This window comes from Oncorhynchus kisutch, linkage group LG24, assembly GCF_002021735.2.
Source record: "Oncorhynchus kisutch isolate 150728-3 linkage group LG24, Okis_V2, whole genome shotgun sequence".
Lineage (NCBI taxonomy): Eukaryota > Metazoa > Chordata > Actinopteri > Salmoniformes > Salmonidae > Oncorhynchus > Oncorhynchus kisutch.
The window spans coordinates 12,290,682-12,310,864 of NC_034197.2; the positions used below are offsets into that span (position 1 = coordinate 12,290,682).

The 20,183-nt window shown below is 41.3% G+C and overlaps 1 protein-coding gene across 3 annotated transcripts; it reads right to left on the reverse strand.

The window, feature by feature from the left end:
• Positions 1-839: 839 nt before the first annotated feature.
• Positions 840-19,683, reverse strand: LOC109869608 (mitochondrial ubiquitin ligase activator of NFKB 1-like). 3 transcript variants are annotated; one of them, XM_020459849.2, is made up of 5 exons: positions 19,522-19,683; positions 6,637-6,774; positions 6,128-6,336; positions 5,610-5,821; positions 840-1,656 (listed from the first exon to the last, which is right to left on the reverse strand). In XM_020459849.2, exons 2-5 carry the CDS (start codon positions 6,754-6,756, stop codon positions 1,139-1,141), a joined length of 1,059 nt encoding a protein of 352 aa, XP_020315438.1. In that variant the 5' UTR covers positions 6,757-6,774; positions 19,522-19,683; the 3' UTR covers positions 840-1,138. The 3 variants fall into 3 exon arrangements, with proteins under 3 accessions (XP_020315438.1, XP_020315435.1, XP_031660093.1); XM_020459846.2 differs by lacking the exon at positions 19,522-19,683 and adding an exon at positions 7,453-7,555; XM_031804233.1 differs by lacking the exon at positions 19,522-19,683 and adding an exon at positions 7,264-7,286.
• Positions 19,684-20,183: the final 500 nt, after the last annotated feature.

Genomic DNA, 20,183 nt, shown 5'->3' on the forward strand with positions numbered 1-20,183 from the left:
CAGAGTTGAGGTGTTTTTAAAAAATGTTTAGTCTGTGAAGTAGGCTACAATAGAAGTTGTTGGCATCCTGCAAGGAGACCGGTGATGGAGACCTGTCGCCATCAGCACCATAATGAGTTTTTCTCATTGTAAGGCAATACTTTCCGCAATGTTTTCACAATAAAAGCTTCGTCAATAATCGATACTGAAAGACGTCAGCGAAAAAGATGATTTGATAATCAAGTGAACATTATACTGTAGCCTATGATATCGCTTGCATAAAACACATTTTATCCAAAATGTTCCGTCCTCTTTACGAATAAATGAGAATTTTATCAATGGAATAGTCATTTACAGAATAAAAGTCTGATGGAGAGAAATGCAAATAGTGTAGGAGAGCGATGCAAAACAATCCCTAGCAGAATTGGCAGAAGATCCATCACCGACTGAGGTAGCCTTTTCCTGGTGCATTCACTTGTCTCGTCACGACACGCTCGTGATATTGTATTTATTCTTTACTTTCTCGGTTCAATGGACATCCCGTAACAGTCAACACTTCATGAATAAGTTATTAACACCATTGTGTATTGCTCCTTCTTTTATGATAACTTACTGATTGTCACTTAAAAAACTTGATACTTTATCAAATGGTTTTTAATATGCAAATACCTTTATTTTGTACATGATTTCTGTGCCTTTTCTGCTTAGAGCAAATGCAATGGTTTATATAAATCATAAAATATGATGTACTCTTTCTTCCCTGTTGAAAAGGTATGCAAGGCAGACATCACCCTCTCCTGGCAGCCATAAACATTTACATAAATGTGTGTGGATAGTATAGGGCCAACAGATTTGTAAAATAGGTTGAGGATATATTTATTTTGTTTGTCTTTATTTATTCAAAATCGCTTTGATGTGTGCTTTGGAGAAACATTGAGGTGAAAACATTCAAGTTCTGAGTTGATTCTACAACTAAGAAGGATCCTGGATATTACATGTTTTCAGTTCAACTGCTATAACTCAAATCAAGCTACAAGTCAGCTTGATCTTTCAATTAAACATTATATAAGGAAAGAAAACAGAAAAATAAGCCAACAATCCTTTTTTCAGTGACATTAGATCAGTCCATTTACAATGGCCATCCAAATGGCATTGTCCATTAGCTGTTATAAAGAGGCACTACCCTCTCTATCGTCGCCCTGCAGATAGGGCACTTCTTTGGCTTTGGCAGTGCCTGGTAGCACCGGTCACAAGCACAGACATGCCCACACTCCAGGAACACACAGGAACGCTCCTGGCTCAAACACACTGTACAGGCACTAGGGGAAACACTGGCCTCCTCCACATTCAGCTCCCTCATCCTCTTCCTCTGCTGCTCCTTGAATTCCTCCAGAACATTCTTCTTCTTCCTCCTCTGTGTATGGTAAGCCCACTGCTTCCACAGGATGAAGAAGAGCGTTGTGGAAGCAACTACACCAAACATCATAGTCAGGATCCTCCAGAACCTGACTGTGCTCTGCTGCTTCTCCACCAGGGAGTCATAGTCCAGTCGGCTGAGGAAGTACCTCAGGCCCTGCTTGGGAGGCTGGAGCTTCACCAGGTTGTTGTCCAGCACCAGCTCCCCGACCCCGGTCACACTCTCCCCCAGACGTAACATCTCCTCCATCTCGTGGATACCTAAGATAATAATAACATACCATTTATGATGGAATTTTATTGATTGATTTATTGGATAAAAGTATATCAATCACAAAGTACATTACTTTATTCAAATGACTGATTCCTCACGAAACCAGGACAAAAAAGACCATGATTTTGGAGATTTTCACAAAAGAATCAATAGAATAGTCCTTTGGAGGAAGAATTGTTGACATGACGTTTGTATCTAAAAGCATAATTGAGAAATAATTGATCAAAGTTGGCACATTTGACATTTTGGCCTTACCCAGGGATTTCTGCTAGGTTAAAAGTTATGGCCCAGAGAAATTGGCATAGTAGGCAATGTAACCAATCACAGGCCTCATTTTACTTACTTGTAACATTGCACATCCTGCAAATCACCAGCAGAGAGCAACCATTTTGAATACAGTTTCCCATTCGGTCATTTTATCTAATTGGATCACAACCAGTGGTGCCTGGAGAAGTGGGAATTCTCCAATTTGGCACCAAAAAAATAACAAATGGCCCAACCGGCGAAGGAAAGGCACCCTGTTCAAAACTTATGACAAACAGTGACAGACTCTGAATGATCTAAAATAATAAATCCCTTATTCATACCCCTTGACTTATTCCACATTTTGTTGTGTTACAGGCAGAATTCAAAATGGATTAAAAAAAAAAATCCCTCACCCATCTACACACAATACCCCATAATGACAGTGAAAACAGTTTTTTTGAAATTGTTGGGTTATTTATTGAAAATTAAATACAGAAATATCTCATTTACATAAGTATTCACACCCCTGAGTCAATACTTTTTGGGTAAGTGTAAGCGCTTTCCACACCTGGATTGTGCAATATTTGCCCATGAATCTTCTTTAAACTTCTTTAAGCTCAAATTAGTTATTGATCATTGCTAGACAACTATTTTCAGGTCTTGCCATACATTTTCAAGCAGATTTAAGTCAAATCTGTAACTTGGCCACTCAGGAACATTCACTGTCTTCTTGGTAAACAACTCCAGTGTAGATTTGGCCTTGTGTTTTAAGTTAATTTCCTGCTGAAAGGTAAATTCATCTCCCAGTGTCTAGTGGAAAGCAGACAGGCGGGTAAAGATGTCTATTTCACCAGCCACGTTGGCGGGTTGTCAGGGCTCTACAGTGCAGGCATTTCACTTGTGAATAAAAATAGTAAAGTATGATCACATTTATAGTAAAATAAATGCAACAGTAGCTGTTTTCATCGTACTTTCACAGTTTTGCTTCATAGCTGGTAAATTAATCGCACAAAGTCAAAGAACTACGAATCCTATATACTGTAGCCTATTCCGCCTCGCACTGCAACACTGCCTGGCTGGGGGCTGTACGCACCTGATGAGCTGATTGAAAGACACCTTTTTAGAAGTGCTGTGCACAAGCATAAAATATGCTCTAATTCACTTGAAATAAAAAGTCTACTGAAGTGAGACTATCCTTGCGTTTCTTGGCTATTTACATTGTTTTGTTCACAAGCGAGGTTGTTTTATACGTTTGAGTTTCAACTGCTAGGGAAGAGAAAACCACTTCTACTAGTCAGACTCAATATCACAGGCACAAACATGACTCGACTCTCGCTACCAAGGTAACCTTCCGCCCTTAATGGGGGCAGGTGAACATTTTTGTCTCATCTGGGATATTTTGGTTAAAATACTGTTTGTATTATTCAATATACCACATTAGTTACTTACTAGTAATACATAATACTTTTTTTTTTAAACATTACAAAGCATGCTCATACGGTTTTTTGTGTGTTTTGTTGGTGTAATTTTAGATTGGAATATTTTGATTGGTAAAAAATCTGAGTGGCTGGTAGATTTTTAAATCTACCTGCCACAGCGGTTCGTAGACCAAAAAGTACATTTTATGCCCTGGTACTCAGTAATGTGTTGAACTGGATTTGCCCCAAACATAACATTGTATTCAGGTCAGAAAGTTAATTGTTTCGCCACATTTTTTGCAGTATTACTTTAGTGCCTTGTTGCAAACAGGATACATGTTTTGGAATATTTCAATTCTGTACAGGCTTCCTTCTTTTCATTCTGTCAATTAGGTTAGTATTATGGAGTAAGTACAATGTTGTTGATCCATCCTCAGTTCTCATATTACAACCATTAAACACTATAACTGTTTTAAAGTCACCATTGGCCTCAAGGTGAATTCCCTGAGTAGTTTCCTTCCTCTCTGGCAAATGAGTTAGGAAGGACGCCTGTCACTTTTTAGTGACTGGGTGTATTGATACACCATCCAAAGTGTATAACTTCACCATGCTCAAAGGGTTATTCGATGTCTGCATTTGATATTTTTACCCATCTACCAGTAGGTGCCCTTTGCGAAGCATTGGAAAACCTCCCTGGTCTCCGACTACCGAACCGTAGCACTCACGTCTATAGCGATGAAGTGCTTTGAAAGGCTGGTCATGGCTCACATAAACACCATTATCCCAGAAACTCTAGACCCACTTCAATTTGCATACCACCCCATCAGATACACAGATGACGCAATCTCAATTGCACTCCACACTGCCCTTTCCCACCCGGACAAATGGAACACCTATGTGAGAATTCTATTCATTGACTACAGCTCAGCGTTCAACACCATAGTACCCTCAAAGATCATCACTAAGCTAATGTCCCTGGGACTAAACACCTCCCTCTGCAACTGGATCCTGAACCTCCTGACAGGCCGCCCCGTCGATCAAGTCCCTGAGCTGACAAGTTAAAAATCTGTAATTCTGCCCCTGAACAAGGCAGTTAATCCACTGTTCCTAGGCCGTCATTGTAAATAAGAATTTGTTCTTGCCTAGTTAAATAAAAATAAATAAATAAATTGCAGATGACAACAGTGATAGGCCTGATCAACGACAACGATGAGATAGCCTATAGGGAGGTCAGAGACCTGACCGTGTGGTGCCAAGACAACAAACAACATCTCCCACAATGTGATCAAGACAAAGGAGATGATAGTGGACTACAGGAAAAAGAGGACCGAGCACGCCCCCATTCTCATTGACGGGGCTGTAGAGGAGCATGTTGAGAGCTTCAAGTTCCTTGGTGTCCACATCACCAACAAACTAACATGGTCCAAGCACACCAAGACAGTTGTGAAGAGGGCATGACAAAACCTATTCCCCCTCAGGAGATTTGGCATGGGTTTTCAGATACTCAAACGGTTCTACAGCTGCACCATCAAGAGCATGGTTGCATCACTGCCTAATATGGCAACTGCTAGGCCTCCGACCACAAAGCACTACAGAGGGTAGTGCGTACGGCCCAGTACATCACTGGGGCCAAGTTTCCTGCCATCTAGAACCTCTATACCAGGCGGTGTCAGAGGAAGACCCTAAAAATTGTCAAAGACTCCTGTCAACCTAGTCATAGACTGTTCTCTTTGCTACCTAATGACAAGCGGTACCAGAGCGCCAAGTCTAGGTCAAAGAAGCTTTTAAACAGCCTCTACCCCCAAGCCATAAGACTCCTGAACATCTAATCAAATGGTTATCCAGACTACTTGAATATTGAAACTATTTGAAAAAGTGTGTTCACCCTCCACTACACCACTGATCATAACTCTAAAAGCTGCAGCGATTCCAATCTGGAACTTTGATATGCCTGTAGGGTGTGTAATGTTCATCAATATATTGAAACCTACAGATTAAACATTATGGAGTCCTGAAGGAGGCCTGGGTACAAAATGGCATAAATATATTAACTTTGCTTTGATTAATTATTTCAAAATTATGCTTTTAGATACAAATGTCAAATATATATCAACAATCCTTCTTCCCAAGGACCATTCCATGGATTACATTTATTGAAATTCATGGTATTTTTCCCCCCTAGTTTAGTAAGTATGGGTGGGCCCAGCGGGAATTGAACCCACAACCCTGGTGTTGCAAAGACCATGCTCTACCAACTGAGCCACACAGGACCACACCTTTAGGGCGCTCCCCGCTGATGAAGTGGCCGATGACGTTGGTCAGGGACTGGGCAGTGGGGTGAAAGTTCTCATAGGTGGTCTCCAGGTCCAGCTCCGAGGAGTCCAGGGGACGGATGACCCGAATGGTGGCTGCCACAGCCTCGTCGTGGGATACCAGGTCAAAGGGCACCGTGCTGGTACGCTGGTGGATGACCTTTTCACTCTCGTTCCTGACAGGTATAAAATATTAGATACCTACAGAGATGTGTATCCACAAAAAAATGCAGTATAGAGTATAATGTTTTTCATCATCAAGTTTGTTTTTATTTTAAAAAATTACTTAAAAAAAAAGGTACCATATTTATTCATTCATTCTAGGAGGTAGCATAAGCAGAACAAAAGTTAGCCATTACTAGGCCATCGTCAGTGTGTGAAAGTGTCTCCACACACAAAAAATAAATCCACACAAATTGAGCCTCCTAACAGTAAGCGAGGGTGCAAAATATTATAACACTTTAGTGTACTTTAGCACTTACCAGAGATGAGTGGTGCGATTCCACACCATCTTCTTCTCCTTTAGAGTTAACCTCTCGATGACCCCTTTGCAGTTGTCCACAAACTGGCTGTTCAAGGTTTCTTTCACAGATCTCACAACACCTTCAATAACAGCGTACGGGACACATTTTCCTGGTGCTTCTGTCAGGATGTTCTTCATATCCTGATCAATAGACACTTTCTTGGCTCCCTGTAAAACATAAATGATATTGAATAACAATCAAAAACCTCAAATGTTCATTGTCAATGCAGTTATAGTCACTGTGATTAAGTTAAATTGTTTCCTGGTCAACTGCAATGATATAAAAACACTGTCTGAACTATTGATAACGTTACATTGGATTTCTGGGCGCAGGTGGTGTGCAAAATATTTTAAACCACCTTCAATGTGTCGCTTGCCAATGTTTAGCCTAAGTACTAAACATGCTACTAACAGATTTAAAGAGATAAGGTAGATAAGATAGATGAGGCAAGGCTGCAATGTTATTACCTTTAATCTTGCTACTGTTGTTGTCCTCCTCCAGTACACAGAGTAGAAGACTGCAGTAAGTGCTGAGCTGGTGGCCAATAGCAGAAATTGGGCTGTGGAGGGTTTCCCACTAGTATCCATCCTGTGATCTTGTTTGATCTGAAACAACAAAGAGTATGTCAAAGAACACAAGAGCAAAGAGTATGTCAAAGAACACAAGAGCAAGGTGTATGGATCCACATCTGGGCCGTAAATCAGATGACAACTGTTGCCCTGCCATTGACAGTTTATAAGGCTATGGTCATGTGATTCAATGTGTTAGTTGGACCTTATGGAATGTATGAATGCCATGGAATTACAGTATTATATTTGTCAGCCTAAAAACCCATTCTTACAGAGACTTGACTGCCACCTAGCTATTATTAGCTAACCCTGGAGTTCTCTCTTTTGGGCTAGTCAAAATCAACTTGGGTTGATGAGTGACTTTCTGGAGGCGGAGTGACCATTCCAAATACTAATGATAACGTTGTCGCCAAAATTCAAAATAAAATATTTGGTATCATGCAATTATACAAAATCGATTCACTAAACAGGTTTGTTGACATTACTCTAGCTACCTAATTAGTTAGCTACTGTAGTTAATGTTACCTAACATAACTAGTTAGGTCCGGGCTCTGCAATTTAGCCCTGCACCGACGTAGCTAGCTAGCTAGTTGTAAACACATATTTCTCATCAAGCTCATTTTAATAGACTGGCTACTTTTATATTTAAAAACTATTGATTTCATTCCAAGATTAGCTAAATAAAGCCACATCGAATTGCTAGTTTGGGCTTACCCTCCACTTCCTTACATAGTAATAATTTTTTAATATTTTTTATTTTATTTTCTACTTCTTCTTCGATGAGGTTTAACGGCGGTTGGCATCCAATAAATGTTGCATTACTGCCACCTACTATACTGGAGTATAACTCCCTTTATATATATATAAATTTATAAATACATTTATAAATATAAATATATATATATATATACATATAAATATATATATATACACACACACACACACACACACACAACAAATACCTTACCATCTAACACTACACTCACAATAACAATTCTAAATAATAATAAATACCATACTCCACTATTTAAATCAATTTAGTCCTACTTCAGGCCAACAACCTGAAAGGATGGGACCACCACTTAACACACCCTGTAAGTCTTCTGATGTCAAGTCTTGCACACCCAAATGCCTCTCTGCAGCTGCCACCACAACCTCTATTTTCTGCGACTTACGTTCCATCTCTGCATTACAGTTAATAACCATTGCTATAAATGCCAAAAATCCAATCTTACTGAAACATATATCACTTGTTGGTTTATCCCTCTGTACTGGTACAGATATCCTACTCACACCACTCCTCTCAGGATCCCTCCCCCTTGACCCATCTTCCTCTACTTTCTTCACTGCCTCTGCACTACTCTAACCCTGGAAACATCAACCTGCCTTTCTCGCACGGGACATGCTGATCCTTGATATCTGATCCTTGGGGGGTTCCATCCTTTTTCCAATTCAAAATAAAGGCAGTTCAATGTGGCCATTTGACCAGCAGGGAGCAGTGTTCAATCATTTATCAATTGAAAAGCACAGCACAGATTCGTTGTTATCTATGTTTATGGGGCCTGTGATAAAACATTAGATTATATCACGTTTAGAGCGGTTATCAATGTTAGAATGGTCAATAAGAACCATTGATTTCATGACAAATAATATTGTGTAGCCCAAATGAAACATATCTTCAAAATGTATTGCCTTTCTAGCGGTTTATTGAATAAAAGAAGCACAGGAACATAAACACTGAAAAAAAAAACGTTTATTCTTGGTAATCTTAACTCAATTCTCACATTCAGGTATTCCCAAACTAGGTACACGCAATGCCGTTGGCGGTACGCCAAATAAAAATGTGATTCACAAAAAGTTTTTTTTACAAAATAAAATAAAATCTTCACATTTTCAAACAGTACATTTATATTTTCTAACGGGGCTATACATTTGGGCGAGTTTTTTTCCAAAAATAAAATGAAACCATCTAACGTTAGTGTTTTGCGAAATAACGACACAATGTCAAATACAGGTAGCCTAGTCAAATAAATATCATCCAATCACATTAACCGCTACTTACTCTCTCGCGGGAAACTTTCACTCATGCGCAGACATTTACAAACGAAACATGACCATTTGAAAAATAAGCCACAGGAGTTTTTTGAGCGAATAAAGACGAGTTTCGAGTAGTAACAAATGTATAAAAGCAACAGATACCACTAATAAGGGGCTAGAAGCGTCATATATGGTGAGCTACCGAGTAGCTAGGCCAGGCAAGGCCCATACTATTGTAGAGGACTTAATCCCCCCCCCCCCCCCCCCAAAAAAAATACTATACAGACAATTCCTTCATCAAACAACACTGTTTCACGACGCATCAGTGACATAGTAGGAGATGTTTTAAAACAATTAAATTATATGCCTTACAGCTGGATGAGTCAACAGAAGTGTTGGGCCTGGCACAGCTCCTGGTATATGTCCGTTACATTTATGTGGGGTCAATTAAGGGAAACATCCTCTTCTGCAAACCACAGGAAACCATTACAACGTGAGAGGATTTTTTTTTTAAGTACTGGACAGCTTTGTGACATGAAATGGACTGGTGGTCAAGATGTGTTGGTATCTGTACTGAAGGCTCAAAAGCCATGACAGGGACACATAGTGGAGTGGTATGCGACTTCTGCATTACGCAATGATATGGGCAGCGACCATGTAGCGTTTTTACAACATACAGAAATGTGCATTTTATTGTGTGAGAGACATTAGTACATGCAGCTACAGGAAACAAGGTGGGAGTTTCAGGAATTTTGTGAACATCCCTGCACTTTCAAATCAAATAACATTTTATTGGTCACATACTGTACACATGTTTAGCAGATGTTATTGCGGGTGTAGCAAAATGCTTGTGTTTCTAGCTCCAACAAGTGCAATAATATCTCAAAAGTAATAACAATTCCACAACCATACACACAATACACACACATCTAAAGGAATGGAATTAAGAGTATATAAATATTTGGACGAGCAATGTCAGAGCCGCATTCTGCCTTACCAAGCAAAAAGGCAGTAACTGCTCATTTGGTCGAAGATGAGTTAATGTCAATTTTGCTACATTACTGCTTAATCATGTGGATTAAGCAGATTAAGTTACTGCTTAATCATGTGGACAAGTATCCTGCCTCTATTGTATTGTGTTTTGGAGAAAATGGGGGTCATGTTAGCTGTAACTGCATAAAGTTACTGTGAAACCAAGGTAAATAAAAGCCATTTTTATCAGTTCCACACTATGAGCAGTTACTGCCTTTTTGCTTAGTAGGGCAGCATAGACTACAATACAGTAGAATATAATAGAGTATATACATGAGATGAGTAATGCAAAATATGTAAACATTATTAAAAAGTGACTAGTGTTCCATTATTAAAGTGGCCAGTGATTTCAAGTGATTTTGCCAATGTTTTCTGTTTCCTCTTTCTCATGTAAAGATGTTGGCCTACATCAATGGGTAGGGGAGGCCATTGCAATTTGCTGAACAAGCCAAAGAGGATAATACAACAAGACTTGATATCAAACTGGGACACATCACAACTTGATCTCTTTCATAAAGGACAATGAACAATGATGCAATGGAGAAGTGCAGAGAAGCAATAAAGATGTAGAGCATTCAATTATTCAGGGTGAAATATGGTAAGTGCCAGCATGCAGCAGTCAGAAAAGCAGGCTTCAGTTCAGAACCATTCAATTGAGCCTGTTGTGCATAAATCCACCAACATACTCTCACTTCGTCCAGCCCCACTGTCTAACAGGCAGCAGCCACCATTCTCTTCTCTCTCACTAGATCTGTTTTCCAAATGGCACCCTATTCCCTACATAGTGCATTACTTTTGACCAGAGCCCATTGTGTCCTGGTCAAAAGTAGTGCACTATAAGGAGTAGGGTTCCATTTGGGACGCACCCTACACATTTTTGGGGGCAATCATAATGAGTACAGGATTAGCATAAAATCTCTCTGCTTCGTCAGCTGGTTTTCCACACTCAACAGTCATAGCCAATTTGATATTTAGTTACAGGGTTACAGGCAGGGGCATATGAGACTTGGTTTCCTAAAAATTATTTGTGGTCAAATAACTAATGCAATGAAATACAGTAGACACAAGATGTGACAAGGATGCAACATCTACAAATAACGTGTGACAATGATGCTACATTTACAATGCATAGGCCTGTCGTGTACTTACCTACAACATTTGGGATGAATGTGGATTTATATATTTGTATCTCTACATCACTGTATGCCTGTGCTAATTGGGTAAGGCACAGAGATTCGATATAAATCAAATCTAAGGTAATGACCTTCATGGGGGCAGGATTACATGTGCATGCTCCTACATACAGTCGCTAGTGAAAGTCTACACATCCCTTACCCATTCTTCACATTTTGTTGCCTGAAATTGTTTTATTAAAATGTATTAATTAGGTATGTCTTCACACCCCAGAGTTAATACTTGGTGGAAGCAGCCATTACAGCTGTGAATCCTTTTGAATAAGATTCTACTAACCTTTGTCACGACTCCCACCGAAGGTGACTCCTCTTCCTGTTCGGGGGGCTATTTAAGCCGGTGATGCCCGCCTGCTTTTGTGCAACACGAAGGCCGACGCGCTGTCCTATCTCTATGACACAGAGGATCGGCCCATTGATCCTACTCCCATCCTTCCAGCTTCAAGGCTGGTGGCACGGGATGGGAGGTGGACGCGGACATCGAGCGGGCTTTACGGTTGGAACCTGCGCCTCCACATTGTCCTACATGTCTTAAGTACGTGCCGCTTGGTGTCCGTGATCAATTGATTCAGTAGGCTCACACGCTAGCCTCTTCGGGTCATCCTGGTGTGGCGAGGACAGTGCGGGGTCTTAGGGGGAAGTTCTGGTGGCCCACCTTAGTTAAGAACGTGAGGTTCTATGTCTCTTCCTGTTCGGTGTGTGCTCAGAGTAAGGCTCCTAGGCACCTGCCTAGAGGGAAGTTACAGCCCCTCCCCGTTCCACAACGGCCGTGGTCTCATCTGTCGGTGGACTTTCTTACCGATCTTCCCCCGTCTCAGGGGAACACCACGATCCTGGTCGTTGTGGATCGGTTTTCTAAGTCCTGCCGTCTCCTCCCATTGCCCGGTCTCCCTACGCCCCTACAGACTGCGGAGGCCCTGTTTACCCACGTCTTCCGGCACTACGGGGTGCCTGAGGACATAGTTTCTGATCGGGGTCCCCAGTCCACATACCGAGTTTGGAGGGCGTTTATGGAGCGTCTGGGGGTCTCGGTCAGCCTGACCTCGGGTTATCACCCTGAGAGTAATGGCCAGGTGGAGAGAGTGAACCGGGAGGTGGGTAGGTTTCTGCGATCGTATTGCCAAGACCGGCCAAGGAGAATGGGCAAGGTACGTCCCATAGGTGGAGGTGGCTCAGAACTCACTCCGCCACTCCTCCACGAACATGTCACCGTTTCAATGCGTGTTGTGCTACCAGATGGTCCTGGCACCGTGGCATCAGAGTCAGACCGAGGCTCCTGCGGTGGAGGTGTGGGTGCAGCCCTCTAAGGAGACCTGGAGGGCCGTCCAGGAATCTCTTAAGCAGGATGGTGGCAGAAGAGGAATGCTGACCGCTGCCACAGTGAGGCCCCCATGTTCGCACCGGGGGACAGGGTCTGGCTCTCGACCCGAAACCTGCCCCTCCGCCTGCCCTGCCGAAAGCTGGGACCGCAGTGTGTGGGGCCATTTAAAGTCCTGAGGAGGATAAACGAGGTGTGTTATAGATTACAACTCCCTTCTTACTATTGTATTAACCCCTCATTTCAGGTGTCTCTCCTCAGGCCGGTGGTAGCTGGTAGGGGACCAGGAAGGTGAGGAGCCGGAGGTTCCTCCGCCCCCTCTGGATATCGAGGGGTCCCCGGCGTACACAGTATGTGCTGTTCTGGACTCTAGATTCCGGGTGAGGGGCCTGCAGTACTTCGTGGACTGGGAGGGGTACGGTCCGGAGGAGAGGTGCTGGGTACCGGTGGGGGACATCTTGGATCCGTCACTGTTGAGGGATTTCCATCGTCTCCATCTGGATCACCATGTGCCTCGCCCTCCGAGTCGCCCTCGAGGCCTATCCCTTTTCCCTTTTCTGTTGGTTTTGTCTTATTGGTTACACCCGTTTCTTGTTTAGGTTTTAGTTGGGCTATTTAAGCCGGTGATTCCCACCTGCTTTTGTGTGGGCTTTTGTGTGGGCTTATTTCCTCTGTTCATGTTTGTGGTTATGTGTTTTTCTCCGGACTGGTTGGGTTCTGTTTTTGGGCCGGTCTTTGTTATGTACCTGCTTGTCCTTTACCCTCTGTTGCCTGCGCCTGACTCCACACCCACTACTCATAGAAGTGCGTTACAACCTTGTACAACTCTTTGGGCAACATATCAATTGTTTTTGTCAAAATTACTCAAGCTCAGTGCATTTGGTTAGGAATCATTGATGGACAACAATATTTAATGCTTGTCACTGACTTTCAAGCAGGACTGAGACTACTAGACTATTCATGAACACTCAACACCTATTGGAAAGCCATTCTGGTGGGTCTTTGGCATTAGAATTTGTGTAATTGTACCTCTGAAAAGAATGAACTATCGGAGGGTTAGGTTTTCCTGTCCTTTGCGCCTTTAATACTTATTTTGATCCAAACATACTCCCCAGCCCCTTCCAGTAACATGCATAGCCATAGCACGATGCTGCCACCACAGTACTCATCTTATTCAAAATTATTCACATCTTTAATGGCTGCTAATGGTGCTTCCACCAAGTAGTAATTATGGCAGTGCCGCTGGAAAACGAATGGTGAGGCGAGATTTGCCCCAGCACTTTTCAGTCACTTTTTATTTTATTGAACTAAATCAAGAGGGCAAAGTGCGTTTCTTTTGGCCGATTTGCCTCATGATTTGTCAACTCTCCCACAATTTCTCTGTCTTTCACATAGGAGTGCTGCTGCAGGCTTTGTGAGTGTCTTGACCAATCAGATTCATGGAAATTGCAGGTCATGCGGGCCGGGCACAATGCACAAAGCTGAACGCACACTCTCCACTTACCTCCGGTATTTATTCAGCAAGAGTGATAACATCACTCCAGACACAAGTAAAAACTCTTAAACGTAAATGTCACAGCCTACAGTATACTGCCACACCCTGATCTGTTTCACCTGTCTTTGTGCTTGTCTCCAACCCCTTCCAGGTGTCACCCATCTTCCCCATTATCCCCAGTGTACTTATACCTATGTTTTCTGTTTGTCTGTTGCCAGTTCCTTTTTGTTTCATCAAGCCTTCCAGCGGTTTTCCCATGCTCCTGTCCATCTCTAGTTCCTGTTTTCTAGCTTTCCCGGTTTTTGACCATTCTGCTTGCCTTGACCCTGTGCCTGCATGTCGTTCTGTACCTTGTTATACCACCCTGGATTACTGACCTCTGCCTGCCCTGAGCCTGCCTGCCTGTCGTTCTGTACCTTGTTATACCACCCTGGATTACTGACCCCTGCCTGCCCTGACCCTGAGACTGCCTGTCGTTCTGTACCTTGTTATACCACCCTGGATTACTGACCTCTGCCTGCCCTGACTCTGAGCCTGCCTGCCGTTCTGTACCTTTCGGACTCTGCTCTGGACTACTGACCTCAGCCTGCTCTTGACCTGTCGTTTGCCTGACCCTGTTTTTGTAATAAACTTTTGTTACATCGAAACTGTCTGCATCTGGGTCTTCTCCTGAGCCTTGACATGTACACCTAAACATTAGCGATCCGACATGCTGTATTGCATGGAAACTCTGGTACTGGAACTCCCTATATATAGCTCCATTCTTGTGTATTTTATTTTATTCCTCTCGTGTTACAATTTGCACAATTTCCAACTCTGCATTGTTGGGAAGGGCTAATAGGCAGGCATTTCACTGTAAAATCTGCACCAGTTGTATTCGGCGCATGTGACAAATAAAATGCGATTTGATTTGGTAATGAGGCTATTTTTAAGTCTGATCAACTGTAGGCTACTAACAACAGCGGCTGCATAGTCTAGCCTACTATGTACCCTGTCCCTCTGGCCAGGTAAAACAACGCAGTAACATTTTGTTTGTGAGAAAATGTGAACAGGATCAAATTTGGTTTATATTCAAACTTGGGCTGACTAGGCTACCTAGACTTAATTAATCAATAAACACAATAGCTGACAGACTGATTTTTTTATTTTATTAGGCCTACAGTTGAATAGGGCAGGACTAGCCTACACGATGCAAACCTGCATAAAGCAAGCTAGACCCTGTGAGTTTTATTGTTCAATGATGTTGCTTTCTGTGTCTAGGAAACCCCCCTAGTCCTTCTTTAACATATCATTTATATGGACAAGTTTGCAGCAGTTTGACAGGGTTATCATCCAGGAATTTGTTTAAATCATGTGACCTGATTGTTTCTAATCTGATCCAATCATAGCCCATATTAAACCTTTTCACAACAGATTAATCACGTCATACCGTATAAGGTCCGGAGTTTTAACTGCTTGGGTTACCAGATCAGGAAAAACTACAGGCCCCAGATTTTTTTCGTGCCCCACACCACTCTGGGACCTGTGGTACCACCTCTTAATAATGCTAAATATGTGCTAATATATGTGAAATTCAACAATTATTTTGATATAATTTCTCAAAGGAGAAATACATTTTTGATATTGATCATTTAAAAAATAATAATAATTTACATTTGTCACATCCTGACCTTAGTTCCTTTTTTATGTCTCTATTTTAGTTTGGTCAGGGCGTGAGTTGGGGTGGGCATTCTATGTTTTCTATCTCTATGTATTTGGCCTGGTACGGTTCCCAATCAGAGGCAGCTGGCAATCATTGTCTCTGATTGAGAACCATACTTAGGTAGCCTGTTTTCCCATTTTGAGTTGTGGGTGATTATTTTCTGTTTCGTGTTGTGTGTGAGTAGTACATGACAGAACTGTTGCGTTTTGTTCTATTTTTGTTTTGCTTCAGTGTTCTGGTTTTAATAAACAACATGGACACTTACCACGCTGTGCATTGGTCCGATATTTCCTACTCCTCAGAAGATGAGGAGAATCGTTACAAAATTTTTGATATCAACGATTAAAATGTTTTGTATCAATAATTAAACATTTGATATATAAAAACATCTTATTGATATAAAAATTGGTTTCTCCATTGAATGCTATGGGGAATTAATTTATATAAAAATATATAATAAAAACATTCAGTAGACTGAATCAGGCTTTGAGATCATTCAATTTTTAAATTTCTCTATGCAAGTCAGTTAAGAACTCATTCTTATTTACAATGATGGCTTACCCCGGCCAAACCCTGATGACGTTGGGCCAATTGTGCGCCGCAATAAGGGACTCCCAATCATGGCCGGATGTGATACAGCCTGGATTCAAACTAGATACTGTAGTGACGCCTCTTTCACTGAGATGCAGTGCCTTAGACCGCTGCGCCACTCGGGAGCCCCAAATACAAGAGAGGTGTAGCATAACCTCTTCCATATCAACTGAAAAAGGGAACCAAACATGCCTGAGGTCTTTATCTCAATATTAGTCACCTTGATGCAGTGATGCAGCTCCAGGCCTGGATGTGTAGCCTGCTTATTTGTTTTGATTGGGAATTATGTACATGCTCATCTGGTAGTCAAGTAGATTTGTGCATTCCCCAGTCTTTTCATGCTGTCAATTCTGAGAATCTGCAATATTATTCATATCTAGCAGCTCTTTCTACCAACTCTCATCAAAATGTGCAAAGTAAATATGTGTGGCGAGGAATGTTACAGAAATTGTAACGGATTCTCTGTTTTCTTCATCCCACATTGGTATGAATGGTATGGTATGCTTCGGTATTTTGTAAAAAGGGGGATAAGGATCTGTAACACAGATTCAACATAGGACTCAACGATACAATACCATGGATGAACTATGATGCTCTGATCCTGAGTCAGTGTGATGGTGATGCCTGTTACTTCTATTACAGTATCATAACTACTTTACCCTTTTCCTACTAGCACTGACTTTGCTGATCATTTTGTTATTGAGGAAAAATGTACCGTGATATGTGGTTGTGTCACCTAGCTTTCTTAAGATGAATGCACTAATTGTAAGTCGCTCTGGATAAGAGTGTCTGCTAAATGAATCCAATTTATATGTAATGTAAAATGAAGATTGGCTCAATAAAAATGGATTATTGATGATATTACAACGAGAAACATGTCATATCTGATTATGGAGCAGAGCTGGAGATTATCCCTGTAACTTAAACACCCTTAGAAAGAACTAAGGACTCAGTACTTTTTCTTTCTTCTGCACTTATTATAATGGCTTTGGAGTGTTTCTTTAACATCGACCCTGTTATTTCTCCTGCATATAAAAGCATTTGATAAAGCATGTGATCAAACAGAAACCACATCACTCAGACATTCAAATCAGATGGCATTCTGGGTAGGTACAGTATGTGCTGAATGTTAAAAGCCTGGAGGGTTGCCTTTGAGGATTACACCAAACAAAAGCAGCACAGGATGAGTAATGGTGCTATTTGGACAGGCTTGTGTTATGGCAGGTTTTCATTTTCTCTTCCTGTCTGTCCTTTAGAAAACGTCAAACGTGAAGCGCGTTTAGAATATACATGCAGAATGCAGAATTACACAATGCAAATGATGCTGAATCATTCCAACAGAGGTGCCATTAATCTAGCCACTGTCATGTGTTTCCATAAGCAGTGGGTTTAGGGAAATGTTTTACATCTAAAGAAGGATTCTGATTATGAAGCTGTACGTTTGGGATAGAATTGAGCATACTGCATGGAACTTGTTCAGAACATCCTCTGTATACTGTACGGAACATACTGTACGAAACATTTGTATTAAAGTAGGCTACAGCTGAGCTGTATTTATTGCTCATAAGGCTCTTGGGTTCAGGATATATTGAACACAAATCCATTACTATTTGTGAAGGGAGTCAGATGTTTCTGTGAAGGTTCTCTGTAAATGTCATGTTTGGTAACCTTTGCGTAAGCTCTAAAAGATGATGCCTCAACTCAAAAGCGTTCCAATTTTAATATATGATACTTAGGTGGTTGCTTATATTTGTCCTACTTCACACGTGTACAAGTGTGTATTGATACACCACATTACCAAAAGGATGTGCTCGTTGAACATCTCATTCCAAACTTATGGGCATTAATATGGAGTTGGTCCCCCTTTTGTTGCTATTAACAGCCTCCACTCTTCTGGGAAGGCTTTCCACTAGATGTTAGAACATTGCTGCGGGGACTTGCTTCCATTCAACCACAAGAGCATGAGTGAGGTCGGACACTGATGTTTGATGATTAGGCCTGGCTCACAGTCAGTTTTCGAATTCATCGCAAAGGTGTTCGATGGGATTGAGGTCAGGGCTCTGTGCAGGCCAGTTAAGTTCTTCCACAACGGTCTCGACAAACCACTTCTGTATGGACCTCTCTTTGTGCACAGGGGAATTGTCATCCTGAAACAGGAAAGGTCCTTCTCCAAACTGTTGCCACAAAGTTGGAAGCACAGAAAGTCTGTTTTTCATCCATATACAGTATAGTGGGTGGTTGAAATGTTGTTGAATTTCATATTTGATTAGACATTGTTCCAATATTGATAGTAAAATGCTATGTTTAAATCAACGTCATTGTTTCAACATCATGCCATCAACCTAAATAAAGAGATGCTTACTGTATATTGAAATAAAATCTGAAGCCACAGTCCCTGCCTGAACAGTGACTCCTACATGATGGGTAATGCACTTAAGTGAGAACTAGTCTACCATCCAGATGCCTACCTCTAGGTACCCTGCTTAGTTTTGGAAACAAGCTGTATTCGTTTCTGCTGAGCTATCATGCCAACACGTATGCTACTGATCAGCTTCCATACTCATTCGCGTCGCTATGCTCTACCTTAACACTGAATTGTTGAAAGTAACGTCTCAAACTTGTTTTGCACAAGCTATGTGAAATTAAATTCAGAGTGACGTTGTGTTTATGTAGGCTACATTCAACGTATTACATTGACAGCTGATTTGCCCAAAGGACACCTTCATTTCAACGTGTAGCTAGCAATGCCATCATTCATTCGTGATTGATCTTTAGATGTTTAGAAATGGTTACCATTAGCCCTATAAATAGAATGCCAAATTCATGATATTAACTTTTCCTTTAGATAGTGTTTTATAAATATGTTGTTCATAATATATATATATATATGACAATATCCACATGTAAATGTTTATAATATTAATATCATACATTTGTTCTTCTATTTTTAGGGCTAAGTTGCCATATGACGTTTTGTAGTTTACAAATTTACATTGAAGTGAAAAGAGTGTCTTGTCAACCTATTCGTGACGTCAACTGGCCTTATTAGTATGGGTAGCCTATGATAATTAACGCAGAGCACAACCAATTTCAAGCCCTGTGGAGAAGACAATCATTGTGTCACCTATACATGCAAATGGTACTTAGTTTGAATGTTTGTTGGACAACTACAATTTAGCCATGGCTTATCATAAACGGTCAATTCTAAATTCTGACATTTTAAACCAGTGTAGATGGTTACTTGAGTGACACCTCCTCCAGCGTTACAACAAGTGATTGTTTGAAAAGGGTGCCTGGAAACCCAACGTTGAACTGCATTGAATTCTGCGTCTGGCAGAAATTAGCTTTTGAATCTGGAAAGTTTCCTCTCACGACCTCTACAAACCAGAATGTTGAATAAAAGGACATTTTAACGTACTTTACCGGTTGTCCGTGTGGTCGGTCCTTTTGGCGGTAGGCATGCGACAATATATCCACAGGAAAGTATTATAACATCCACTTTTCAAAGCGCTGGTAGTGTGCTCAGATTTCTATCACCTGAAGCATGCGCACAAGATAAAAATCACATCCATAACTGCCGAGCTCGTGCACTGGTTTGCATGGTTCAGGTGGTAGGCATCTAAATGCACTACCAGCGCTTTGAAAAGTTTATATAATTATACTTTTCTGTGGCTATATTGTCTCACATTCCTATTAGGGTAGGTACTGTATGTCACTTTTTATAGGAGCATAGAGTTTAGATTCATTCATGTTTTCTTTTTGCCATGGGAAATCTGGTATTGTTTTTTTTCACAATACTGGGGTGTATAAAATCAAGCACACAGCCATGCAATGTCCTTAGACAAACAATGGCAGTAGAATGGCCTTATTGAAGAGCTCAGTTACTGTAAGTGCTGTTATTGTGAAGTGGAAACATTCTGTAGAAACAATGGTAAAAAAAACTCACTACCGAGTTCCAAACTGCCTTTGGAAGAAAAGTTAGCACAAGAACTGTTTGTCGGGAGCGTCCCAAAATGGATTTACATGGCCGAGTAGCTGCACACAAGCCTAAGATCACCATGCGCAATGCCAATCATCGGC